The 24,998-nt window shown below is 50.2% G+C and overlaps 13 protein-coding genes across 13 annotated transcripts; 7 read left to right on the top strand and 6 right to left on the bottom strand.

Annotated features, from left to right (window-relative positions):
* Nucleotides 1–593: 593 nt before the first annotated feature.
* Nucleotides 594–1,528, top strand: ASPSYDRAFT_919872 (uncharacterized protein). Its single transcript, XM_040852582.1, has one exon. It carries the CDS (start codon nt 832–834, stop codon nt 1,312–1,314), a length of 483 nt encoding a protein of 160 aa, XP_040703854.1. The 5' UTR covers nt 594–831; the 3' UTR covers nt 1,315–1,528.
* A 1,273-nt stretch (nt 1,529–2,801) lies between these two features.
* Nucleotides 2,802–3,943, bottom strand: ASPSYDRAFT_919836 (uncharacterized protein). The gene has a single exon (XM_040852581.1). The coding sequence runs from the start codon at nt 3,763–3,765 to the stop codon at nt 3,022–3,024; it is 744 nt and encodes a 247-aa protein (XP_040703853.1). The 5' UTR covers nt 3,766–3,943; the 3' UTR covers nt 2,802–3,021.
* A 601-nt stretch (nt 3,944–4,544) lies between these two features.
* On the top strand, nt 4,545–5,341 carry ASPSYDRAFT_44447 (uncharacterized protein). The gene has a single exon (XM_040846850.1). The coding sequence runs from the start codon at nt 4,664–4,666 to the stop codon at nt 4,865–4,867; it is 204 nt and encodes a 67-aa protein (XP_040703852.1). The 5' UTR covers nt 4,545–4,663; the 3' UTR covers nt 4,868–5,341.
* On the bottom strand, nt 5,206–6,562 carry ASPSYDRAFT_30862 (uncharacterized protein; the record flags this gene model as incomplete). The annotated part of the gene is made up of 4 exons (XM_040844819.1): nt 5,206–5,479; nt 5,548–5,605; nt 5,679–5,900; nt 5,998–6,562. 4 exons carry the CDS (start codon nt 6,560–6,562, stop codon nt 5,206–5,208), a joined length of 1,119 nt encoding a protein of 372 aa, XP_040703851.1.
* Nucleotides 6,563–7,090: 528 nt separating this feature from the next.
* ASPSYDRAFT_68083 (uncharacterized protein) lies at nt 7,091–7,885 on the top strand (the record flags this gene model as incomplete). The annotated part of the gene is made up of 1 exon (XM_040850423.1): nt 7,091–7,885. One exon carries the CDS (start codon nt 7,091–7,093, stop codon nt 7,883–7,885), a length of 795 nt encoding a protein of 264 aa, XP_040703850.1.
* A 78-nt stretch (nt 7,886–7,963) lies between these two features.
* On the top strand, nt 7,964–9,298 carry ASPSYDRAFT_1175553 (type I 3-dehydroquinate dehydratase). The gene is made up of 2 exons (XM_040840303.1): nt 7,964–8,603; nt 8,680–9,298. Exons 1-2 carry the CDS (start codon nt 8,087–8,089, stop codon nt 9,204–9,206), a joined length of 1,044 nt encoding a protein of 347 aa, XP_040703849.1. The 5' UTR covers nt 7,964–8,086; the 3' UTR covers nt 9,207–9,298.
* Nucleotides 9,242–11,092, bottom strand: ASPSYDRAFT_78308 (sugar porter family MFS transporter; the record flags this gene model as incomplete). Its single annotated transcript, XM_040850945.1, has 4 exons — nt 9,242–9,739; nt 9,791–9,912; nt 9,945–10,636; nt 10,690–11,092. 4 exons carry the CDS (start codon nt 11,090–11,092, stop codon nt 9,391–9,393), a joined length of 1,566 nt encoding a protein of 521 aa, XP_040703848.1. The 3' UTR covers nt 9,242–9,390.
* Nucleotides 11,093–11,432: 340 nt separating this feature from the next.
* On the top strand, nt 11,433–12,431 carry ASPSYDRAFT_68080 (shikimate dehydrogenase family protein; the record flags this gene model as incomplete). The annotated part of the gene is made up of 1 exon (XM_040850422.1): nt 11,433–12,431. The coding sequence occupies one exon, from the start codon at nt 11,433–11,435 to the stop codon at nt 12,429–12,431; it is 999 nt and encodes a 332-aa protein (XP_040703847.1).
* ASPSYDRAFT_919541 (SGNH/GDSL hydrolase family protein) lies at nt 12,423–13,751 on the bottom strand. The gene is made up of 2 exons (XM_040852574.1): nt 13,283–13,751; nt 12,423–13,209 (listed from the first exon to the last, which is right to left on the bottom strand). Exons 1-2 carry the CDS (start codon nt 13,434–13,436, stop codon nt 12,515–12,517), a joined length of 849 nt encoding a protein of 282 aa, XP_040703846.1. The 5' UTR covers nt 13,437–13,751; the 3' UTR covers nt 12,423–12,514.
* A 316-nt stretch (nt 13,752–14,067) lies between these two features.
* On the bottom strand, nt 14,068–14,893 carry ASPSYDRAFT_88925 (HNH endonuclease signature motif containing protein; the record flags this gene model as incomplete). The annotated part of the gene is made up of 2 exons (XM_040852086.1): nt 14,068–14,721; nt 14,789–14,893. The coding sequence occupies 2 exons, from the start codon at nt 14,891–14,893 to the stop codon at nt 14,068–14,070; spliced, it is 759 nt and encodes a 252-aa protein (XP_040703845.1).
* Nucleotides 14,894–15,442: 549 nt separating this feature from the next.
* Nucleotides 15,443–17,102, top strand: ASPSYDRAFT_44443 (putative pyroglutamyl peptidase type I). Its single transcript, XM_040846849.1, has 2 exons — nt 15,443–16,021; nt 16,089–17,102. The coding sequence occupies exons 1-2, from the start codon at nt 15,911–15,913 to the stop codon at nt 16,809–16,811; spliced, it is 834 nt and encodes a 277-aa protein (XP_040703844.1). The 5' UTR covers nt 15,443–15,910; the 3' UTR covers nt 16,812–17,102.
* A 194-nt stretch (nt 17,103–17,296) lies between these two features.
* On the top strand, nt 17,297–18,418 carry ASPSYDRAFT_88923 (MOSC domain-containing protein; the record flags this gene model as incomplete). The annotated part of the gene is made up of 1 exon (XM_040852085.1): nt 17,297–18,418. The coding sequence occupies one exon, from the start codon at nt 17,297–17,299 to the stop codon at nt 18,416–18,418; it is 1,122 nt and encodes a 373-aa protein (XP_040703843.1).
* Nucleotides 18,419–18,611: 193 nt separating this feature from the next.
* On the bottom strand, nt 18,612–21,851 carry ASPSYDRAFT_150224 (DNA-directed DNA polymerase POL5; the record flags this gene model as incomplete). The annotated part of the gene is made up of 5 exons (XM_040841981.1): nt 18,612–19,526; nt 19,584–19,889; nt 19,950–20,755; nt 20,807–21,395; nt 21,474–21,851. The coding sequence occupies 5 exons, from the start codon at nt 21,849–21,851 to the stop codon at nt 18,612–18,614; spliced, it is 2,994 nt and encodes a 997-aa protein (XP_040703842.1).
* Between the last annotated feature and the right edge of the window lie 3,147 nt (nt 21,852–24,998).

Raw genomic sequence — 24,998 nt, 5'->3', positions numbered from 1 at the left:
ATCGAAAGTAGGATAGGCGTGTTCGGGGCGGGGGGGATCGTTAAGTCGTAAACTAGGAAAGCAGCAAAAGAAAGATAAAAGGAAACAAGTTCGTCAAGATGCGAGTGGTCGGATAGTGAACAAGCGATCGAATTCGTGAGAGTCGATGCGATGAGCCACTGGGTATGCGAAATGCGACAGTGGAGGGTGTTCAGAGATCACATCGAACGGTTCTGCGCTCCGTCGGACAGTAAGTCACAGCAAGGGAAGCGGAGCCGTCATCGAGGCACGAAAACGCCAGACCAACACAAAGGAAACTGGAAGGAAACGGAAGGGATGGAATCGCACGAGCGTGACGCCCGTAGTGGGAACTAAGCCGGAGCAGTCGGAGGAGGTTGGGGATGAGAGGAAAGACCGAGAGCGACGAGACGAAGGCAGAAGTTGAGGACGGGCGGCACGGGGAGCAGGGACCACGGGGACTGGCCGGCGCCTCAGTTCTCAGGCCACAACCGCCCGAGATCGCTAGAGCTTCACTTGTTCCACTCCCACAGTCCACCTGTTCCACCGGCGGTAAATGGGGCGTCGATGGATATATTCTGCCTTGGCCACATTCCAGACCCGGACTGGAATGCGCGATGATTCAGACCTCGTGTCTCGTGTCTCTCGCTAGATACGTACCATCCACGGTGGTCTCTATCAACAAGCACAGCCAGGCCGCAGCAGAGATGACAATTTGGGGGCTGGTGAAGGTCAACTGTGAACCGCCTCACCGCGCCGCCCAACGATCCCTCGAGCACTCCGGCGACAAATCGCGTTGATCCCGATGGAGCCGTTAATGTCGTTCCTCGCGAGATGGCCCTGCTTGGCTTGCTCAAGGTTCTCCAGCAAGGGAGTCTCCGCTGCACATCCAACGCTCATCCTTCGCCTGCTGAGTTGTGCTTTCTTTTTCCTCTACTACATTCAGCAACACTGTTGAGTCCGGAGCCCGGTCGTCTGGTGACTGCTCTGCAGTCTGGAACTCACAGCCGAACAAGTTCATGTGTGATCACAGCTATCACTCGAGGAATCTACATTCACGGGGACCGATCGCCCATACAGAATCCATCTTCAGATGGGCCGTGTGATCAGAGTGCCAGCTCGAATTTTTCGAAGCCTCGCTGCAGAAGCATGCTAGCAGGCCTGGTGGACTGGGCGTGCATTAGCTTGTTCACCAGCTTGGGCCCACGTAGACCGGATTGGAGTGCTTCGAGCGAGACGTTGGGAACTGAAGATCAGGCACGGGTAAGAAGATGCGTCTCTAAGCCGGGTGTCTACGGTGTAGGTGTCAGTGTCTAGTATACATTGCTTGACTCCGTACTCTGGAAGCCTTTGTTCTTCATCCGGGCACTTGAAGACTACCAGGGCGCTCTGCCGTGGTAATTGGTAATTGGTGCGCCTTCCGCTTTCCGCTTAGATGCTTCGCTTATTGCCGGTGGGGCCAACGCGTGGAGGCGGGGTAGACGCGTTGCAACACGTCCGAGACGCGAACCGCGCGTCTGGTAAGTTACGTCAATTACCGTACCGACGCGTGATCGTCCCCCAAATTCCTGCTGTCCCTGTGACACTGTGACACTGCTCCATGAACGGCGAACCGTCCACTGCAGGAACCCAAGACCCAGAAGCCAGAACTCAATCCTGATACTGATCCATCACCGCTCCCCTATTTTTAGCCGACTTCGTCTTGCAGTGCTGTCTGACACCTCCTGCAGTCGTTCATGCTCGTTTAGCTTCTGTGTTTCCAACCCGTCGCCACGAGCAGAGTACCGTCAACGCCCCAACATGCCTGTGTAGGAAGCTGGCGGAGAATGTACCGGGAAACTTCATTCAACCGCCTGATACAATGGTACCTCGGAGTTCCGCAACTCAGGTACAAAATCGACGTTTCCGAGGAAGCCCCATCGGCCATCGCCCCATCCAACCCCGAGTTATCCACCCGTGACCCAGACATGTTCCACGACCCGCTGTTGTGATAACAGGCGGCCATCACGGTGCCGTCCGCTTGATTCAAACCTCGCCGGTAGCATGCACGGTTCGAGGTTTCAGGGCCCGGAAACGCACATATGAGTTGTTACCGGTGGTACCAGCGAAGTATCACGCTGAATATTCGGACCCAGTGCTTATGCATTTCAAACAGCGAGCTTCACCCGAATGCCCATTTGTTTTGTTAGGGTTACAGCTCAGCGCCGAATAACTGGGGGCGAACTGCGTCGGCAGAGCACCAGCAGCTGAAACCTCCAAGTTGATAGTGCATCAGTGTTGTTAGTGTTACTAACTATGCAACGGAAATCCTTGCATATTGGGAGGCAGCGCTTTGCTGCGGCCGGTAGATCAAGCTGGCGATTTCAAGGTTTAGCCACCCCAATGCGGTCATAGCTAGCTCTCCTTGCAGGACATGCCGACTTACCGTAGGGCACCGACGCGACACAGTCCTGGGCCTCAGCCAGTTACCAAATAAACAGACCATCCAACTTGGAAATGGCACTGTCGGTGGCGGAAACTGTAAGCCTTTTATGAGATCAGGTTCAGCCTTGACCTATCAGAAGCAGTGACCCCGTCGAAGCCAGCGCTGATACTTGGTTGTATCATATCCGTGCACAAGGAGCGGTATGACCTAGCATGTTCTGGCGACTCTAATAATCCATGAAAACAGTTCCCAGATTTATTGTTGGCTCGGAGGTTAGGTTTGACGTATCCTGGCATGATATAAGTAGTGCTACCTGATATGGGGTATCGAGGTCAACAATCAAACGATGGTCTATTCTATACTCAACCCAATTCTTGGTGTATCTTTTTATCGAAACCACGTTTCGTAAACATGCCTGTAGCTCACGTCCTGGGGTGAGGCGATAGTATCAGTCCCCGTAAGCGTAAACCTATTATCAGATCCAGACAAGCCCTAGGGTTGAATTCCAAGGGCGCCGCCAACCCAACTACAGTACCATGAAGCACAGCTCCCTCATCCTATCTATCCACCCAATCAACTTCCCAACGATACGGCCACTTTCACCACCCATCCACCTCCCCATAACCTTGAAGCCTCCTCCTGGCCCTCAGGACTGCCTCAAAATCTACTGCTCCGTTCGCGTCAGATCCACTACGAAAACAAATCTCCGCGCAGACAGACAATAATGTACGTGCTTGCGAAGGGAGACAGTAATCATAAGGACTCGATTCTGTACATGAATCGGTTCGGTCTACTGCTGGGACGTTACTCAAGACCCAGCCCGGTACATTCAAGCTGTTGCAACCCGGCAGTGCTCTGATTTTCTGATGGGCCTGGATCAGTGGACAATTGGGCGGATGTTTATATATGGGAATGTGGGTTTTTTTTTTTTTTTTTGTCCCTTCGCTTTTGGCCTGTCGCTCGCGTGTAGTTGCTGGCTGTTGGTTGGGAACAGGAGACTTGCTGTGAGGAGGGGGCTGAGTTAGGGCTGGTCCCAGCCGGGTTTGGCTCGGATTAGGTGTTCTTTGTGGAAGGAATTTCTTTTTCCTGGAAGTAACGAGAGCTTTAGTTGAGCAATAAGGTTTTATATTCATAAGTCTGCTATTGGCATGTTCTTCCAACACCCCACACTCTATCCAGCAACGCCCTGAGCGTGTTGTCCCATCCCCAGTCAGTAAAAGTCTTGTTGCCATCAAGATAACAATCCATTCAAGTTCGATGATTTCCTCAACACCTTCTAAACCCGAGTCAGCATGGTGTAGTGTGGAGGCACAGCACGGGCTCGAAACCAACTCAAGAGTCATGCAGGCAGCGCGAGTGGGAACTATGTCATCTAACAGAGTTAGCTAGAGATGCCTGGGGTCAGCCCATGAACTGTTATCTCGCCTCCGTTCCTCTTATTATACTGGAGCTTTTGTGACTTGAAGCAACAACAACAACAGCAACACCAACAATGTCAAATTTCCCGCCGGGCTTCGGTGCAATGGACCTGAGCTCTGCCATGGGTAGAAACCTAGCATTCGAGGAAGGGAAACTTGTTCTGCTGAAGGCGATCGAGCTCGGATGCACTTTCTTGGAAACTGCCATAAGTTGGGTTACAGTAAGAAAATCACTTATCAAAACGATAAAACCACTACGCCAGAGCTGAATTTACTCCTGATTACCTTGCCATCTTCGTAGACACCGCCATAGGTACCGATCTGCTCGCGTTAGAGCACTTCTTTCCAGAATTCGGGCGGCCCCACTCCATCTGAGTCCGGGGTATGGACAAGCCAGCCCTCGAACTTGTAGTTTTGCTCTTCCATGGCTTTTCCTTGGGTGCGGTGACGGTGGCCATGTTGTTTGGTTCTTTCGAGATCAAGTGGGGCAAAGCCTGCCCTACCCTAGGTATTGGCCGGCTCCTCCACCTGGCATCCTTTTGGTTGAGTCACTTGTCAGTGGATGTTCCAGTAAATAGACATGCTGTGAACCTTCTAGAAAATGAATATGACTCTTATAGATAGTGAATCCTCTGTTGGGTCTCCAATCACTTAAGTCCACATATCCCTCTTGTGAGCCTATGTATTAAGGTCAGCGTGTTATGAACAAACTCGGCTTATAAAGGACACTTCAAAGCAAGTAGCTTCCAAAGGTAAGCATTCACCTTCAAAGACCCTTATCGCTTTCTACCTCATCCAATCCTTCTCCTCGACACCCGTAACAATGGCGCGCGCTCAAATCAGCCAAGCAAAAAAGGCTAGAAACAACCGAAAGCAACGTACCAACAAGAAGTCACCAAAAAGGAACCCCTGGCCGCCTTGGAAGTTCGTGAAACTGATCCTCGTTATATTCGGTTTGCTCTATCTGGGCATCGCTATACACATCCTCTACTCTAAGGCTGCGCGGGCCACCGGGTCGCCTCACTGAAGACCCTTCAGCACGCTACTCATCGTCAGGAGGCAAATACTTGACGGAACTAGACAGACTGTGCTCCAATGCTTCAAATTTAGCCAGACTCAAGCTCAGATCAATAGGAGGAAACCCATTTGCTCAGAAGCTGCGACTCTAATGAGCAGCGTCGACAGCAATCCCACAAGGAAGCTCTTAAAGTGGCCAGATAGTTATTAGGGGCCCGGGAATCTTGTTGGCACGGGCCATACCGGTACGGTCTCATTAATGATTCAACAAAATATCAGGTCTATTAAAATCAAGAAACAAGTCTATCTTTCCAACTCCACATGTTGACTAAACCAATTGTAAATATGTCAAAAATTCTCAGACCAAGTCTTTGCTTCAGACTGAGCGGCGTGGACCATGTACTCTGCAGAGGCGATGATGTTCGGACATTTGGGTAGATAGTCAGGGACTGTAAAAGGAAAAAGCTCCTTGCCGGAGCTGCTGCTCCCATAATTTTGTTTGCCAATATTGCCACTAGTAGCAGAACCATAGAATGGCGAGCTTCTCATCTTGAGCTTGGGGGTCATAATTCGCCAGGAACCGTCAACGGCCACCGTGGAGTCAGTTGGTTGGTCCGGATATCTATGCACATGCACAGTCAGTCGGTATTTACTTTAATAAACGGTACTCGTAAAAACTGGTATTCTTACCGGCCATTCAGCTTCGTCTGGACATACTTTGCGAGCGCGAATTGTGCATAGCTGTCCGCTGCAGAAACAAGAAAAGGCAACTACGCATCAGCAGTCATACAGCCAAAGATATCTGGGACGCACAAACCCACCATTCGAGGTAATACCGTTCCTAACAAAAGTTGCTTTCGTATTCTGGCGTTTGGGAACAGTTCGCGCAAGGGTTTTGCACATTGCCGGTCCATACACTTCCAAATACCGCTCATCCCCAGAACCGTCATCCACCTGGATTGCAATATCAGAGATACTGCGGTTTCCATGCTGCGCAGAAACGAGGACGTTGGCATGCATGATCTCGTGTAGAACAATGCTGGCTGCGCGCAGATGGCAGGTCAGTCGATCCATGACCCATGAGAAACTGAGCCCGTACCGTACAGACCAATGCAGGGACGGGAGGGAGATACAACGAACCTTGATTCGTATAGCTGCCCAGATGAAGTTTCCAATCCTTACTTCCATGGTCAATTATCTCCTTCACTTTGGTCTCAAGGCTCATGTAGTCGTCGAAAAACCTCTCGCAGAACTTGAAGACCGGAGACGTCTTTTCTAGGCGGTTTCCGTGGGGATACGGCCCGGGATGCTGGATATTCTTAACATAGGCGACTGTTCCGGTGTGATTGTTGGAGCAGTCGACACATTCAACATCTGCTCGCAGTCCCGGATTACAGCCTATTCGGAAAGTCGCAACATGGGCAAAAACGGATTCGATTTGGTCTTGATACTCATAGTTTAGCGAGCTAGGGCCGAAGAAGTCTTTCACGGCCGGGTCTGTCTCGAAATCGATGTTTTGTGATATACTCGCCATCAGGAAAGCTTTGTTAAAGGCGTCCTGGATAACTGTCTCCCATTCGGGGCTGCAGTTTTCATATTTCAGGCATATCCGCTGGACGTCTGTTTGGCTGGGCTCCCTTGTAAGTGTAGGCGATGGCGGGGAGAGCAGATACAAGAAGTAGAAGAATCTAGAATTGAGATACATCTTGAACGAAGTAGAGATATTGCTACTAGACAGTGAGCTACGAGCCTTTACCTAGACGTTGTCTCTATCTATCTATAAGTTACGACGCTTGCTACACCAAACGGAGGTCAAAGACCTCTACAGGACGCAACAATCGAGCCTGAAAACGCAGGCCTGAGATGGGAATCAGGTGTCATCTCCAGGTAAAGTGCAAACGGGGGTATATGTGAGCCGTGAAGCCAGAATTCCATATCTCCATTGTTGGGTGGCAGTCAATATCACGGATAGTGACTGTCACTGTTACACAGAATGACTGGCATAATTAGTGAATCCTTCTATGCTGTGCTGGTTTTTTTGCGTCTCCCAGAACCATCTGTGACTTCTGTGTTCACAACTACCCATTCAACCCGCCAGAGCCTTAATTATTTAACAGCCAAACTATCTGCTTCCATTCTCAACTTCCAACCCTCCCTTTCAAGTCTCTGCCTGATTTCAAACAGCTACTCACGAAAACGAAACGAGTGAACATTCCCAATCAAGTTAAGCAACATGTCTCGGCTCAGCTTATTTGTATTCTCCATCCTGTTACTGGTCACTGCTATGAGCCAATTCACGCACGCGACGACAATAGAATGCAACGTATTTCCCCTGATGAATTGGACTGAACAAGACTACGAAATAGATCGGCGAGGATGGCATCCAGACCGGTATTGGTGTATCACAGACAGAGAGATCACCCGGCTTAGCCAGTGGCCAAAAGATCTGCGCGATCGCGCACCCAAACGCTTCGACCCCACGACGGGGAAAACATACTGCTACCCGACATCAGGGGGTGTGTGGGAGTCCCAGCTAGACGCTCTAACGCTCGAGAAACTTGGTGTCAATCAGTTCAAGACGGATGCATCAGACTGGCACCGAGGTCGAGAGGACAAGTGGTGTGAGCAGCTGCGAGTTTATGGCGGGAACTGGTACGGATGTAATCTCGAGATGCCCTTGGAAGAGAGGCAGCTGGGTTGTCCGTGGCCACTAGAAGCTCTTACACCGGACCTGACGATTCGTCGCATGGTGGTTATCGAGTCGGAAACGAAAAACGTGTATGTTCTTCTCCCGCATCCGATTACGGACGAGTATCCGGAGGGGGCAGTTGTTATGATGGAGGATGCAACGACCGAGAAGGAGCAGATTGAAGTGATGAAGAAGTTCAACCTCGACGTTAAACGGTGTGACGATAAATGGAACTGTCTGGCTCTTGAGGATTTCAAATGGCCACCAGTCAAATGGGCAGCGAGATACGCGTCTTTCGAGATCCCCGATGGCTACAGGCGTGTCAGTTACCTGGATTGAGAAGTCAGATAGGTATGCTTATGCTCCTAAAGAAACGGCGAAGGACTTAGCCGAACCGATCTCGGTGAAGAATAACTCCTAGACTATACTACAAATATGAATTATTATCGTACTAAACCCGGTTTATGCTACTTTACATCTACATAATAGCGCCACTACCGAGAACCATTCGTTAAGTAGTGCATCTAAAAAGCCTCAACCATGTCCCACCCCCAAGACCTCATCACCTCCAACTACGCAAACAACCGCCAAACATTCATCATCCCGCTTACATTCCCGAACATCGACGATGCCAAAGCCATCATCGAACGAATCTCCTACGGCGGAGATATATGGGAAGTCCGCGTTGACCTCCTCTCCGAGACGGGAGTAGTAGGCGATACACCATCACCAGCTTACGTTGAGGCGCAAATCAAGACTCTCCAGTCCATGTCCCCGCTACCAATTCTATTCACAATAAGGACAGAGTCCCAGGGTGGAAATTTTCCTGATGACGCAGCGGGCCAGGCATTGGAGTTGATGACCATTGCTGTAGACTGTGGAGTTGCATATATAGATGTGGAGATTGAATGGCCGGCGTCAACGATCGAGAAAATCGTCACTAAAGCGAAAGCGGCAGATACAAAAATCGTCGCCTCATATCACAGCTGGACTGGGACGGTATCATGGGCAGGCGACGAGATTCAACATCGGTTTGCGGCTGCTGATGCTTTTGGAGGTATATCATCCTACTACTATACTCCCAATACCTTCCAAATATGGCTTGATAAAAACATCTAACGATAACTCGACAGATATAATCAAGCTAAGCATCCTCTCACCGGACCTCAAATCAACCTACGAACTAGGACTGTATGTCTGCGCACATAATCATACTCATACTCACTCCCAACCGCGTCCCAAGCCACTCCTTGCAGTGGGCATGGGACCACACGGCCAGCTCTCCCGGATTACATCGCCGATATCTCTCGTCACGCATCCGCTGATTCCCTTTCCCTCGGCACCGGGGCAGCTTAGTCTTTCGCAGGTCCATCAGGCACGGCATTTGATGGGGTTGCTGGCTAGGCGGGAGGTGCGGGTTTATGGTAAGGATGGTGGGAAAGTTCAGGCTGTCAAGGAAGCCTTGGAGGTAGCGTTTGGGGAGTTGGGGTATCCGCATGTATGTGCTTTTGGTGGTGCAGAAGGCAACGTACATGGGGAAGATAAGTTAATTATTGAAGACGACTCAGAGGGTTTGGTTGATGTTGTTAAGGGTTACTTTGAGGGATTGACCGGACGACGAGCTCCAGTTTCTCTCATTAGAGAGTCTTTAAAGATGTAAATAATTATGAGTGACTGGCAGTTTCAAAGCTGGACGGCTAAATTCATTTAATAGTTATAGCATGGCCTCTTATGACAAATCAATAGTTGGTTGGCCATGGTTAATACTCGAATTTTACGCTAATACCCCCCCAGACCATATAACAATGTCCATATCCAAATCCCAAGACCTCCTTACTAATGCTTTACACATTTCCAACCTGCTCCATCCCCTTTTTCTCAATATCAGTCTGTCTCGCAACGCGCTGCTGGCCAATAATCCTCTCTGCCTCGCGTCTCCTCTTCGTCGCAACCCCCTTCACCCCAAAGAGAACATCCATCTCTTCCAGCGAGAAGCCCTTGGTCTCAGGCATGAAGAAGTAAACAAAGATAACAGCACAAACCACAGAACTACCAAAGAAGAGGAAAGTACCATACGTAATCCCCTCCATCATGTACGGCGTTGAGTAAGCTATAACAAACTGACCCAGCCACTGCGTGCAGGTTGTAAAAACGAGACACAGGGATCTTATTCCGGTAGGGAAGACTTCGGCGCTGAAAAGGTATTAGCACTGAAATCCGGAGTAAAATGATAGGAGGGCGTACCAGAAAACCCACGGAATCCCGTTCCAGGAGATAGCGTAGAAGACGGCAAACACATAGATCATCACGATGGCAACATAGGCGCCGCCATCCCTTGTGGCCGTTTCGTTAAATGAGCCCGATACCTTGGTATACCCCGCCGATAGTACATTGCAACAATGGCGCCCGCAGAGCCGATAATCATAGACGTCCGACGCCCAAGCTTATCGATCCCAAACATCATGAAGAGGATTGTGGTAACGCATTTGACGACGCCGAAGATGCCCGTCGCTAATAAACTAACATCGGCACCAGAAAAGCCGACAGATCCGAAGATGCGAACAGAATAGTAGTTCAGGGCGTTGATGCCCGATAGATTCTGGAAAAGCATGAGCATCATACCCAGGAATAGACGAGTCCGGTTCTGCGGGAGGGCAATCTCCTTAAGCTTTGAGAGAAGAGAGCCATGAGCGCCGAGCTCTGTTTCGTTCCGGATTTGGGCTTCGACGGTTGCGATTTCGAGCTGGATGTACTCGTGGTCTGCCGGGAGGGCGCGGATGGAGGAGAGCTTCTGCGCTGCCTTTGCGGACTCCGAGGCCTTGATTAGCCAGCGAGGGGACTCCGGCTGGAAGAGCATTAGGACCGTGAGAAGTGTTCCTGGGGCGAGCTGTAGAGCGAATGGGATTCGCCATTGTGCGTCTGAGGCACCAGAGAGGTGTTGGTTCACTCCGTAGTTGACCCAGAAGCCGACAATCTGGGATATCTGGAGCACCATCTCGAATATGCCGATGAGCCGGCCGCGGATGGCTGGGGGAGACCATTCAGAGATGTATTGAGGGATTACGAGGGAGGATGCACCGACAGCGAGGCCTGTTTGGCTATTACTGATATTGCCAACGATGGATAGGGGCATTCGTGCTTACCAGTCAGGACACGTCCGGCGTATATCAATCCCAAGCTGCCAGGAGAAGCCAGCTGCAGAATGGCACCAATGTCGAACAGAGCACCGCAAACCAGGAGTGGCATCCTGCGCCCAAACTTCTCGACAAAGTAGGAGACGAAGATGGCACCAAAGAAGCAACCGGCCTGGAAGGTGCTGACAATATTGGCACTCAGCGCGGCAGACGCACCGGCAGACTGACCGTCAAGGCCGAATTTCGTTTTGAAGGCCGGTAACGACAGGCTGCCCCCGATGAAGGCAGAGTCGTAACCAAACATGGCCGATCCCATGCTGGCTGAGATGGCCAGGACGTACACCCGCCAGTTGTACACAGCGGCGGGGGCTGAGAAAGCCGATGCATCTTCGACTTTGAAAAGTGATGGCATCCTGATGCGAGATGAAGACTAACAAAGACAGCCTGAGTATGTTGGTGGATGGCTCACCTATTTATCCCCTGACCACGGCTGGGTTCTGAAGAGAGAACGTCTGGGGCATTCCCAGGGTAAGAGATCGCCGAATGCCCCATGGGGATCCCCAGCCTATGGTTACGCACCTGATCTTATCCCCATGGGACATTGTCTGAGGCCATTCACTTAGCCGATATACTAAACCGACAGGGAGAGTATCGGTTAAAGACTCCACCGACGCATCTATAACTACCGACTATATCGACGACCACTAGTGATAGAGCTGATACCACTTATATTCGCTATAGATCATTCCAAAATGGGTTTCACAAATCAAGACGAAGACACTCTAACGGCCTCTTACCACTATAGCTCCGGCATCAAAACCACACCGGCACAACCGGAAATATCTACAGTATCACCCAATGTCTTCCTCTTCGGATACCCAATCGCACACTCCCTCGCCCCCAAACTCCACGCTTCACTCTTCAAGAGCGTCTCCCTCCCTTGGAAATACAACCTCCACGAGACCCAAAACAGCTCCGAGTTCCTGTCCGCCCTCCACCAACCCGGTGTCGTCGGCTGCGCAATCACAATGCCCTACAAAGTCTCCCTAATGTCCGCCGTCGACGAAGTAACAGAAGAAGGCCGAATCATCGGGGCAATCAACACTGTCTTCCTGCGCCGTTCGTCAGACACCACAACCGAGACCAAGATCCGATATATCGGCACAAACACCGACTGCATCGGCATCCGTGAAGCCTTCCTCCAGAATTACCCTAGCATTCTAGGAAAATCAACGGGCAAGCCAGCTCTAATTATCGGCGGTGGCGGGGCTTGTCGTGCCGCTATTTACGCGCTGTGGAAATGGCTCGGTGCGAGTAGGATCTACCTCGTGAACAGACTGGAGAGCGATATCACTGCTATCAAGGAGCGATTTGATGCTGTTCCTGAGTTCACTGGCGAACTAGTCTATGTTTCTTCGGTGCAGCAGGCTGAGGAGTTAGAGACGCCTGTGTTGGTTGTTGGGACGATACCAGATTATCCGCCTCGTGAGGACGGAGAGAAGCTTGTTAGAGAGATTACGAAGGTGTTTGTGGGCCGAAAGGAGAAAGGGTATGTGCTTGAGATGTGCTACCACCCGAAGCCAAAGACAGAGTTCTTTACGCTGTGTGTTGAGACCGGATGGAGGGTTCTGTATGGGACTGAGTCGATGATTTGGCAGGGAGTTGCACAGCAGATTCTTTGGGCAGAGCTGCCACTTGAAAGATTCAAAGTGGATGAGGCATCTAAAGAGATTGCAGAAGCTCTGGAGTAACATGGCTAAAACGGTTATATAGATAGTGTAGCCTGGTAGGTATATAAGCAGTAGTCTGCTTCCGAAGACCGCAAGGCCCTTTTTTATACACAGTCCCTGCGATTAGATACAGCCTGTGGAGGCTGAAGAAGACCAGTTCTCGCAGCTTCTTCAATACTATCTGCCCAAATCTCCGCAATCTTGACATATCCCTCATCACCCGGGTGAATCCCATCATCAACCAAATCCCCAACCTGAGGCCCTCTAGGACTATACAAATCAGCAAGGACTATCCTCCTATTACCAGCCCCCATCCTCTCCACCAGATCTCTTATCTGATCATTCACCCTCAAGACTCGCGAATTCATCTCCTCCTCGGCAGCCACAACCAACGTCGAAAGCACAACCGTCGCACCAGGCGACGCAATCCTCCAAAGATCACCAATCAGCGCCTCAAGTCTCAAGCCCACAGCCTGGATCTCATAATCCTGCAGACAATCATTCGCGCCAGCATTCACTGTAAACACGTTCGGCTTATACCGCGCAGCTGACCTTTTTGCCTTCTCGTGGATCTGGTCGATTCTGTACCCGCGCCAGCCCTCGTTGTCGTTGTTGGCCATTGTACCGGACTTGCGGGTCCCGACCAATATTGTTTGATGGCCTCTGGAAAGAAGTATGTCTTTCAGTTCATTCCTATATCCGTTTCCGGTGGATGAGCCGATGCCGTAGGTTATTGAGCCTCCTAGGGGCATCAAGCGCAGTGGGATTCTGGGGCTGCTGCTTTCTTGTTTGGAATTTTCTAAATGGTTGCTTTAGCTATTTTTTTTTCAGTGAAAACTATCTCGCTAAATAATCATTCTCTTATAACTGACCTGTTTGGGAATTGCTAAAGGCATGTTTTGTCATTCGTGGAGTCAACAAGGGCAGACATCGTGGCCTGGATGGCCGGGCTGAGTTGTATAAGGGTGTGGACAATCGGCCGCGAAAAACAGATTGCCGCAGGGCTGGAAAATTCACGGGCTGCATTCTAGAGTTTAAGCAGCACAGCGCTGCGCGATAACATGTTATTTACGAGCAGGAAAAGTGGCGAGGTAAGTTCGTTTATGTATTCGGCGTGGTTGGCAAACCGCCGACTCGTGTAGAAGGCTTGGTATTCGGCGTCGGGGTCAGATCACCGAAATTGGCTGAAAACCAGCGAAGCGAACTCTTTGATGATATACTAGTATTTATTTGTAGAGTATAGTATAATTCTGCTCCGAGCGCGCCATATCAAGGACACAGGGCTCATCATCTGTGACTTGCATATTAGCAGAGTTAGGGCTTGCTGTTTTGCTAGCATTGACCCTGTCCGCAGAAAGACGGGTTTTACATCTTAAAATATGGAGCGGCTATCAGCACTTCGCGATTCTTTGTTCAATCATTCAATGTTATCAACCTGTCTCTCCTCCCCTGTCTAATTGGAACACACAGATGGACAGCAGTGACAATCTGCTCACTGAAAGAAGATCTCCTATTGGAGTACTTCCATTGCGCACAAGTCTACCTGCATCCCTGAGATCTTGCTTTAGCAGGTCTATCTTCTCCCGCGCCCAGTCAAGTGTAGGACATTGCCAATTGCTGAATGAACTTGGAGAAGAATTGGGTGTGGAAGGGAATATCACTCATCATGATTGGTGAAGGTGACAAGTCCATTGGGAGGTAGATGCATTAGGAGCACGCAAGACATCCTTGGGAATGTTTTAATGCGGTATCGATGCAGGGTTTCAGTGGCTTCAAAGACAAAATGGAACTCCCCAAACTTTTGATGAAGCGGGGCAAACACCATCATCACGTTCATCTCTTGGTTGATACCTTCCGAAGAAAAGTTGAGGCGGGAGCGAAGGCTAGGAAAGTACCGATTTATATTGACCCAAGTCGCTGCATGTCTGTATCGCTCATCGTTGTTGTTTCCTTGAAATCCACCTAACGTAAACGGAACAATATGGGCTGCTTCCAAAGGAGCATCGATCGAGTCAGTCGGACGTTCGTTGTAATCTTTGCTCCAAAGGTTGGTGGCAACACATCTCTGCCCATCTCTTGCAAGACAGTTTTTGCGCAGTCGACTCTGAGCGGCTCTAGTGATGGAGCTGACATCCTCAGAGCCCAGATTGTCAATAGAATCTTCGATTCCAAAGCGTGGAGATGGAGTTATGGCGGGGGTAATGCCGCCATGGGCTAGCATAGGCCGTAGCACGCCGTCATCAAGGCTTTTAGAAAGCTGCCGAAGGGCTTCACTGTAAGGACGCCTATCTACGTCCTCTGCCAGGTTCACCTGTCCATCCAGTGGCAGGTATTTGAAAAAGACACGCAAAAAACCTGCGGTATCATCCCGTGCCCACTCGGTTGATAATCCGCGAGCTTGTGGTCAAGCGTAACTTCGCGTGGGCAAAGGCGCTCAAGGCGTCCGACGAGACGGTGGGACTCAGGCTATCCTGAGATGGCATTTCGATTAGAGACGGAAAACTTGAAGAAACTTCTAAATCGGTTAGCCAACACAACACAAGAGAAAACGGAGGGACTCTTACCGGTATTGTAGGTTACACAGTTAAGTCAAGAAGAATTTGGTTGACGAGAACGAGTTGCTCTTGCGTCTCGGTCACAGTTTGGAGGAAAGAGAGGGATGAAGCTATGAGGGATTGATGTGTTGAATAGCTTGACTGTGAAGGTGGACTGACGGTCACGGGACAATCCAGGCTGCAAGATGACTCTAAAGTTTGATGTGTTAGATAGAGTTATCAGATAATCAGGTTCCCGAGTTGCATTGTACTCCAGCCGTGAAGCCTCTCGCTGAATTACTGAGGGCTAATCACGGATCATTTCCTCACGATAGTCCAGCAGTGAGATAGTCAGTCCTGGGAACCCCACCGCGTGCTTTTCCACTTTCCCCATTGCTATGCTTGTCTTTTTAGATCAGTGCCTCCTCTAGATTAAGGTAGATCATGAGGACTCCAGCTCTACTGACCATGTTCCGTTTGGGACTTGATGAGACAGGCAGGTTTGGCAAATAGGTAGGAGTTGGCCGTTCGTTATACATGGTCATTCACGCCAAGTGGAGCCGGTGTTGAGTCTTGACAAAATGGTTGATACCGAGGTTGATAACACAACCGTCCTTCGTATTAGCCTCGTTGGCTTCTTGACAAGGTCCAGATAGCATCATTGCCTCAGGTATATACAAACACATTTAAGAGAAATACAGGCGAATTGGTTGGGCAGATGTACAGGACTCGTGATGCCAAGACTGCCTAATGCGGAGGCGGGGAAGCGCTGATAAAGCGAGGAGTGTAACCTGCCTCTCCAGCCACGCCACTGTGCTTTTTCTCCTTCGTGCTACTGGCTTCGGTGTCCTCATCTCGCGAGGGCTATTTCCATAATTCCGTCTACGGGATAACGCTTTGTGGTCTGTCCACAAAGCCGCGAACCTACCGAGAGCTCCATCCTTATCTACTCGGTCTATTATCATCATGGGTGACTCGGGTTCAGGTGTGCATCTGTCCAGCACATCGCTACCGAGGGGTCTTCCCTCGTCTCCTTCAGAGCCTGAGGAGATCTCGGTGCTTGTGACGGGCTTCGGTGTGAGTCAATTCGAATTATATATTCGTCTATTGGGATACCAATCAAGACATAGCTGACCCTCCGTAGCCATTCAAGTCGAATCTTGTTAATGCGTCGCATTTGATTGCGACGTCCCTTCCTTCATCCTTGCCTTTAGACAGAGACACACCCGACGGCTTACCTGCGGCTCGTCGAATCGCAATTCATGTTCACCCCGCTCCAATCCCTGTCGCATACTCCGCAGTTCGGACCGCAATACCAACTATAATGGAGGACTACGTCACCAAACACGGCCGGAATCCCGATATCATAATCCACATGGGGATCGCGGCAACAAGGAATTATTACTCGATAGAGTCGAAGGCGCATCGCGACGCATACAACATGCCTGATAACCTAGGACGAGCAGGGTACCAGGACGGTGAGAAGCCATGGAGGGAACGGAGCCTCCCACCCGTCCTGAAAGCAGAGCGCAGCGATCCCACGACTGAGCCGGTGGTGAAATTAGATCTTACGTCCTCGCGGACAATTCTGAACCCTCATCCGCCAGACAATGAGTTCTTGAAAACATGGCAGACGCTTGCGCCGGCAAGCGCAGACATCCGGATATCAGAGGACGCCGGCCGATATCTCTGTGAATTTATATTTTACACGAGCTTGTCACTAGCCCTCCAAGAGGGCCGGGACAGGAACGTTGCCTTCTTCCATGTTCCATCATCGTGCCGTGATGAGGATATTGAAACTGGAAGGGAGGTTGCAATTGCACTTATCAAGGCTCTTGTTGATAACTGGATTGACGAGAAGGTATAGTCCCTTGAGTCGCATACTTGGGTTCTGATAGCGATACGCATTACTGTTTTTGGCGTTTTTCCTCAACCGTACGATAAATGTGGCATAATTCAACTTCGCAGCCTTACGATACATACCTCGCGACTATCTTTTACGTTCCTATGTCTTGGTCGGCGTTTTATAGTACTTGACTGGTTACTTCTGTCACCCACTTAATCAGCTTCGTATCCTAGCTTTACGCACTACCTACAAGTCAGAACAATCAATACGAAGAATGAATTGATTCCTACTATATAGTCAGAAAATTGTGGCCTTTCTGTTAAGCTCCCCTGCCCTTTTGTAGGCGGTCAACTGTTTCCAGATCCTCGGCCCTCTCGCCTTGTCCCGTCGGTTATCCGCAGAAATTGGAGTCCCCGCACGCATCATCCAACTCCATCATTGCAGTCAACTGCACATAAACGGATACCGCAGCTGTCTTGAACAAACCTGCCGTCGCAAAGGCCACAATGACACCAACATTTGCCGTGTTTCTTCTTCTCTGCTTCCTCGCAGCAGCCCCATTTTTTCTCCGGTGCCTCATCGGACCCAAACCTCTCCGCACCCTCCTCAATCGCAACCGCGCACCTTCTCAAGAACCCAGTGAAATCATCTCCCTCCGCGTGTATCCCATAAAATCATGCCGCGGATTCGAAACACCAGCAACAAAGCAATGCATGACAGGCCTCGACCTCGACCGCCGCTGGATGATCGTTGACGCAGTAACCCACGTCTTCCTGACTATCCGCCAGATCCCAGAGATGACACTCATAACCACAGGCCTAAGTCCCGACGACGAGTCTCTCCTCCTCTCTACCACTGCCGAGCCAGGCAAGAAGGGAGATGATAATACAATCGCCATCCCATCACACCCAGACGAAGCCTGGCTAGCGCAGCATACGACCCTAGCCTCGGATATAAAGATCTGGGACACCGTTACGGACGGATACGTCTACAATCCCGAGACCGGTGTGAACCAGATGTTTTCTACCTTCCTGAACCGTCCCGTTGTTCTAGTTTACAAGGGCCCTACGCCGCGCGTCCTAAAGGGGAATGGGGACCCGAGAGTCCTCGGCCGTGTCCAGGATACGAATTTCCCAGATGTGCTTCCTGTGCTGATTGCGTCGCAGGCGTCGATTGATGAGTTGAATGGACGACTCAAGGCGCAGGGGCATGAGGAGATTACGATTGAGCGGTTTCGGCCGAATATCATTATCCGGGGCCGTGAGGGCGCTGCTTGGGTTGAGGATTCATGGAAGACGGTTAGGGTTTCGGAGCCTGTTGTGGTGGACCCTCATTCTGATGGGGGTTTGCTTGAGAAGGGGAGCCACCCGGAGAAGGCCCTGACGTTTGATATTGTGGCGAGGTGTGGGAGGTGCCAGGTGCCTAATGTTGACCCGGAGACGGCGGTGAAGCATAAGAACCAGCCGTGGGATACGATGATGAGTTATAGGAGGGTTGATGAAGGGCTCAAGTATAAGCCTTGCTTTGGGATGTTGGGAGTGCCGAGGGAGGAGGGAGAAATCAGAGTTGGGATGCGGTTTGACGTTTTGGAGGAGACGACTGAGCATCGGTATATTAAAGGGTTTTGAAAAAAAGAAAGGCACATTGTCTGCTTATGAGATATGGTTTTATGTTGTACGATAGCGTTTTATTACTACTCAGTACGTGGGCGGTCATGTCTGCATTTTTCAGATTCTATACAGCACCGTTTTATACTATTACATTATCTACAGTCCAACCAAAACAACACATATATCAAGGCCGGCAGAGATAAAATACCTCTCAGTTCTTCATAGCCCGACTCGCCGAAACACACCAGTTGTTCCAATCCGTAAAAAATGTCGGCTGCACATGGCACTTCGAGCTAAGAAGCTGGCTCTTCCTCGTCTCACCATAAACATCCACAATTCCTTTGACAGCGTCCTTGTCGTGCGCTGTCAAAACCTTGACAACGAGCAGACTTGCCTGGCTACAGCCAGACCCATGCGTCGGCGGCCCACTATGCATCGCCTCGCCATGGATGGCCTTCAGCAACTCCCAAACAGGCTCAACAGAGTCCGAGTCAAGAGCCGGGACTGAAATCCCCTTGCAGAGCTTCGTATACTCGCGAAGCACAGAATTAGCCTTGTTGCTAATCTGCTTCACGGAGGAGCGCCGAGTGAGTCGTAACAAGGGAAGAATAAGGTCTAAGGCAAGGATAGACGAGTGACACTTCTTCACGTAAATCTCAAGAAGATCCAACACGCGGTTCTTGAAATTCACCATTGTTTCCTTTGCATCCTTCTTGTCCTGCTTTTTGCTTAGGGCGTCGCGGCGTGCCTTGAAGACCTTGACCAGCTGCGTGTCAATCTCGTCCATCTCGTCATCGTTCATATCTTCGTCAGACTCGGATTCTTCTTCCTTGAGGTCTTGGTCTGCGCGGTGCGTGCCGAGCGCTGAGGCGAGTTTGGCTTCGAACGCGGCAATCTCGGCGGCGTCTTCGTCATTGTCTTCTTCTCCTTCACCTTCACCTTCGTCTGACGGGGATGAGGCATCGTCGTCTTCCGGGTTAACGACTTCCACGTCACTGTCCTCTTCGTCGACGTCCATCATGTCCTCGTCTTCGTCTTCATCTTCGTCTCCCTCAACGTCCTCTTCATCGTCTTGCTGATCGAACATTTCTTGTTGGCCGGCAAGACTTTCTTTTGCTTCCAGAATCTAAAATAGTTCAATTAGTTTCATGCATTAACAAGATGTAGCATGGTTTTATCATACCGAAATCAAAGATTCTAATCCGGTCGCAGTGACATTCGGTGCGAACGCTGTGAAGACCTGCTCACTCATACGACGGAAAAGCTGGGAGGGTTTAGAGGCGAAACTGAGAAGAATTTCAACCAGGGCGTCTGAGGCTTCCGAGGTCTCTTCTTCCTTCTTCGACTTCTTGTCTCCGAAAATCTTGTTGTAGCAAAAATCGAGTTCCTCGAGCATAGACGCGGCGTCCGCGTCGCCGTTGTAAACTTGGAGGATCGTCATGGAGTAAAGAAGCTTGAATGCATCGACACCAGCTGCGGAGGTTTCCTTCTTTATAAGCTGTCAGCATAGGTTAAGTTTTATAAAAGTGTCCAGGGAAAAGTGTCTCACCGAGCTCGATAGTTTCTTCAGCGCCTTGAACGCACCCTTCACGGAATCCTTAAGAGTGTCATCCATGCTGATAATGAACTTGCCAAATTCCTCGGACTTGGCTGCATCGCGGATCTTGCGCACAACCGCATACGGTAGGGTAGCAGCATGCTTCTGGGCAGCAATGATACTGTTGAGAGACGAATTGATTCTACTCCGGAACAGCTCCTGCGATTGCTGCGTAAACGGCGGCTGAGCACCGCTTTTTTCATCATCACTCGTGAAATACGCGAAGCGAGCGAATGTAAATAGAATTCTCTCAAGTGCAGCCTCGGAACCTGCATCTGCTCCATCGCTAGCCGACACACGAGCCCGAACCACAGATAACATCAAACCAGCCAGTACCAGTCGGCTTGAGGCGGCAGCCTTGCTGTCGCTTGTTCCAGGGGAGGCGACAAGTTTCTCGAACAGAGGCAGGATCGTGTTCAATGCATTCAAGTTGGCCTCGGCCACGATCTTCTCGACGGTTTTCGTCTTGGTGATTTGGTCGAAGTTCACGGCGCCTGCGGAGCCCATAAGGCCATTGACAGATGCAGCTGCGAACTCGGGCTCCTTCGATACGCGGGACTGGATAGCTTTTGCGGCCTTGACTGCCATCCGGTGCAGGTATCGGTCCTCGACCGCGAGTTGGTTCGTGAGACATCGGACCAGGTTCTTGGTGAATACGTGAGACGCCAGTTCTGAGCTGTGCTCGTTGATCACTTTAATGAAGAGGAGAAATCCCCAATATTTTCGTTCTTCAGATGAAGCCGAGGCAAAAAGTCCATCTATTTCAATGTTAGATCCACAGTCTGTTATCTTGATGGGGTATAACTCACTATCAACGACCTCAGTCCAGAAATCAGCAAAACTAAGGCGGCTAGCTGAGCCCTTAGACTTAGAGGGCTCCTTCGCAGCGGTGGCTAGGCTAAGCAAGGCAGCGTCCCAAGCGAAATGAAGCTTCGAATTCCACACGCCAGATGCCTTTGCGCCCTTATCCCCCTCGCCCTCGGCATCAGCACTCGAAGATTCCTTCATGGCCTTTGCCAGCTGGCTCCTCTCCTTGGAGTCCAGCGGATCATCATGTTTCCACACCTTGCTCGGGAAGCTAATTCCAGGGAATCGATCCTTAACAACCAACCAAATAGCGACACCCTCCGGTGTTCGCGCCAGGTCGTTAGAGCACAGAATCTCAAGAGCGATCTCAACTAGTTCGGCGTCGGCCTTCTGGGATGAAATGTCATGGATGCAACGATACACAATCCAGCCACACTCTTCCCTAATCCAAGGCTTCTTTTTAGCCAGGTCAAACACCAAATCCAGGACCTTCCTCCATTCAGGGAGCAGTGCCCTAGGGCTGAAAAGAATAGATGATTTAATAATAGCCTCTGCACCGAAAAGCCGGCCAAAATGATGATCTCTTTGTTCCTATATCAACGTAAGCAAATAACCTCACCAAACACCAGAAAAAGAACATTGTAAAAAATAAATCATGGGGAAACGAACCTGCCCGGACTCACTCGCCGCCGCGTTCGAGACAGACTCCCAGATTCCCAAAACATCACGGACATCCAAAGCAGCTGAAGGCCTCTCCGCCCCAGCGGAGAAAACCTGCGAAAGCACCTCCGTCAACGCAATCGAGAACCCAATGCGCGCAGCTTTGCGACTACTGCAAAGGCCACGGAAGAGCCTCTGCAACGTCTTCTGGATCTGCTCATCCTCGGGATTCTTATCCGGGGTGAATTGCGATACGAGCGCCTGTGCAGCCTTAAGTCTGACCTCGTCGTTTTCGCTTGCGAGGTCTTCGTAGATCTCTACCAGCTTGGTGTTGACGTTGATGGGCTCACGACGCCGCTTTTTGGAGCCGGCGTGGTGAGGCGCCATTGTTGGGGATGAGGGAATTGAAGAAAATTTCTTGGGTCTTCTTAGCAATCCGTCGTGTATTCCCCGATTGGCTTGTTTGCTGGTTGGTGAGAATTAAGTACGATTGGTAACTTTCAAGAAGGTCCAGTTCACCTTGAATTGATTCTGCGTTGCAGCGAAAATTTACGGAGTTCGCACTAAAATGGACTAGCGTGGACCAGATATTGTGGCCTCAGGCGTCGAGTTGTCGTTTTAGGAAATCAGCTTAGAATCCCCACTCCACCTGTCAGCTGGAACTACAACTCATGTTAATTGATCTGTGGGTTTTGGAATAAATAAAGACGTTTGCTTTGTCAATTTATCGGCCCTGAATCAATTTTTTTTTTTTTTTTTTTTTCTTTTTGCAGTTCAAGTGCTTTTCCGGTATGCTGTGAAGGTTAGCCGCTAGTCTCGTGGAAATATATAAATGTCCTCATGGGGAGTTGAACAATATTAAATGCACCTACAGTAAAAGTTTCTGGGAGTAAAAATTTGATGCAATTTCAGCTACTGTATGCCAGAATCAAGGACAATACAAAGTTCTGAAACCCGGAATTATTGTGAAACTTCATGCTAATTGGGTCGCGGACTTGAGTACAAGTATGAACACCGAGCTGGCTATCTACGGTGGAAGCTTGTTGATCCAAACGGAACACAAAACCAAAGAGATGGACGGCTTGTAAAGTATACCTCAGCGTGGGGTACGTTGAAATTCACTAGAGATAGCTAGGTTCATCTCTAAGACCGCAAGGTGCTAGTACCATAACTCGGAGCAACTGAGCTGAATACTATAGAGATTCTGGCCAATTTTATCCGCCAAGGTGGCCGATTAGTATATAGCTGGACGTCATGGGTAGCGGAGGGGAGAAGCAAGCCTTTTGGGGAGGCCATCGCAGAACAAAGGCCAGCAGCTAAACAAAAGTAAGCTATAGTAGGAAAAACCACCCAGCCGTGACAATAAACCTCGCGGGATATTTGATAGACAATCCGATCTTGAAAGCAGAAGCTTAATGCCGCTCGTCCAACTTACCTTACTTTGGCGCAATGGGATTTTCTCGACGTGCCTTTGGAGTTCCGAGGACTTGTGCATACCGACTCAGAGCGTAGGGCCGAAAGAATCTCCCTATACGGGGAAGTAAGTAAATTGCTGCCAAGGAGATACCCCATGGAGTAACCCGACGTCAAGTAGTTCGTGTGACAACGCCCGAGTCTGAAAGAGAGCGGTTGTCGTTGTCAACGACGAATGCCGAACGATTCGAACATTCCCGGCGCTTTCGAGTAGCGCGGCTTGCTATCACCTAATTCGCACGCCAGGTTGATTAAGCTCCTGGTAGGAATGTTCATCGGAAAACGGTCAGGTTTGGGGCGTCTCGCGATTTGCAAACTGCAGGAAAGCCGGAACCCTCGCATACTTCTTCCCTTTATAAGGTCCACTAACCCCCACAATCCCTCCAAGCTGTTCGAGAGCCTTCATTCCGCCACTGGGATTGTGGGATTTCCGAGTAAGGGCTGCATATGCAGTGTTCATCAGATCCACCGGCCCTTCCCGTTCGGCTTTGTAGGCAAAGGCCAACCAACTCTGGGGTGTGCCCTATTCAGTTGCAAGGGGTATGAAGGGGCCGTGTGGCGGATTCGGTCGGCTACCTTTTCAATTCAACAGGTTTGTATGGCTAGATATAGTGGAACTAGCCATTGGGTTGCTGTTTGTATGATGCCGTTGTGATGATTTATGCCATTATAATACTTGCGTTTGGCTGAAAAGCTTTGAAGCAGAGATCCGGGAGAGTGCGAATTGGAGCTCCTGGATAAGGGTGAAACACATTGAAGTTTAATCCAAATACGCGCGCCTGGAGGAGCTTATTTCTTGGAAATCATCCACCCGTCAATGAGCAGTTCCTTGCTTTGTGCGGAGGTGGAAGTCTATTTTAAGACCTGCGTACACCCTGTTGTCCTCAAGGGATATCACGAATGTGAACTGCACTTAGGAGGTATGCACGCAGGCCGATTGGCAGTGAGGCACATACAGTTGGGCATTATCGTTGAAGCTTAGCCTCACCTCTTTATTGAATGGAGTGATACTGGTGCTGGAAGAAAGTCGCGCAAAATCGCAAAAAGTGGATCATTGCAAGAACGTCGTTCTTCGCAAATCAAGACGGAAAAAGGCACTGGAAGATAGGATAGAGAGGGCAGATGGCTATACTAGAGGTGCTTCCAGCATATAGTAGTCTCGTATCACAATTCGTCCGCCAGGCCGGTGTCCAAGCTATAAAGGCGTATTAGTTCTCTGTTTCTAAGCTGGAAGATTTAACAGAGGCATGGCGAATTGCCATGGATAGAATTTGCAGCTAAAGCTGAATGCCATTCGCTGGTAACAGGCAATGCTTTGGCCCTCGGAACCAAGTTTTTCTATCTGTACAAGGCCCAACTTTCTGACCTCGTATTGCTTTGAAGTCTTGACTTGCTCGCCAAGCGAGTCCTGGGTTATGGGAGGGGTCCAGGGAGAGCCAAAATTGGCTTCCTGATCGATTCTCGCACTTGTGCTCACAGTTCGTGAACAGCGCGCAAACCAATCCCGAGCACACGGGCAGACAGCCTCGATCTCGACCGAATACGACTCACGAGCACTTACTAGTTCTGCAGATCCCTCCTAGTTGTTGATTCAAGCGAGCCGAGAGTCCACAGACGAGGGTCGAAGCTGAACGCAAAAACCCATTCGTGATCCATCCAGCAGTGGTCGAAATCTGGCTAACTGTTGACTATCGAAATGCGGTTTCTGTCATTCCCTGGGGATCGGGGGAAGGAGAATGGTCAATATTGCCCTCCTTGTGGGCACTGCGTCTCGAAGGATGCCGAGCACGTGTTTGATACGAAAAGACGGTACCGAGTAGTGTAAGATACTTCGCAGCCTAAGGCAGAAATGTGAAACTTTGGATAATGCGATCCATGGAACGCGGGTCACACGTCGGGGAACACTGTTTACTCTGTAAACCTAGAATAGCAGCCGATACTGAAGTCACAACAACAGCAACGGCGGGATAAAGTTGTCGGGGACCGTGACTGCATGAGATGGGCGCTAAAAATGACCACATGGTCCAATGAGCCTGAAATCCATGGCAGCGACCCCGCACA

Source organism: Aspergillus sydowii, assembly GCF_001890705.1.
Source record: "Aspergillus sydowii CBS 593.65 unplaced genomic scaffold ASPSYscaffold_4, whole genome shotgun sequence".
Lineage (NCBI taxonomy): Eukaryota > Fungi > Ascomycota > Eurotiomycetes > Eurotiales > Aspergillaceae > Aspergillus > Aspergillus sydowii.
This window is presented reverse-complemented; position numbering and strand designations above follow the sequence as displayed.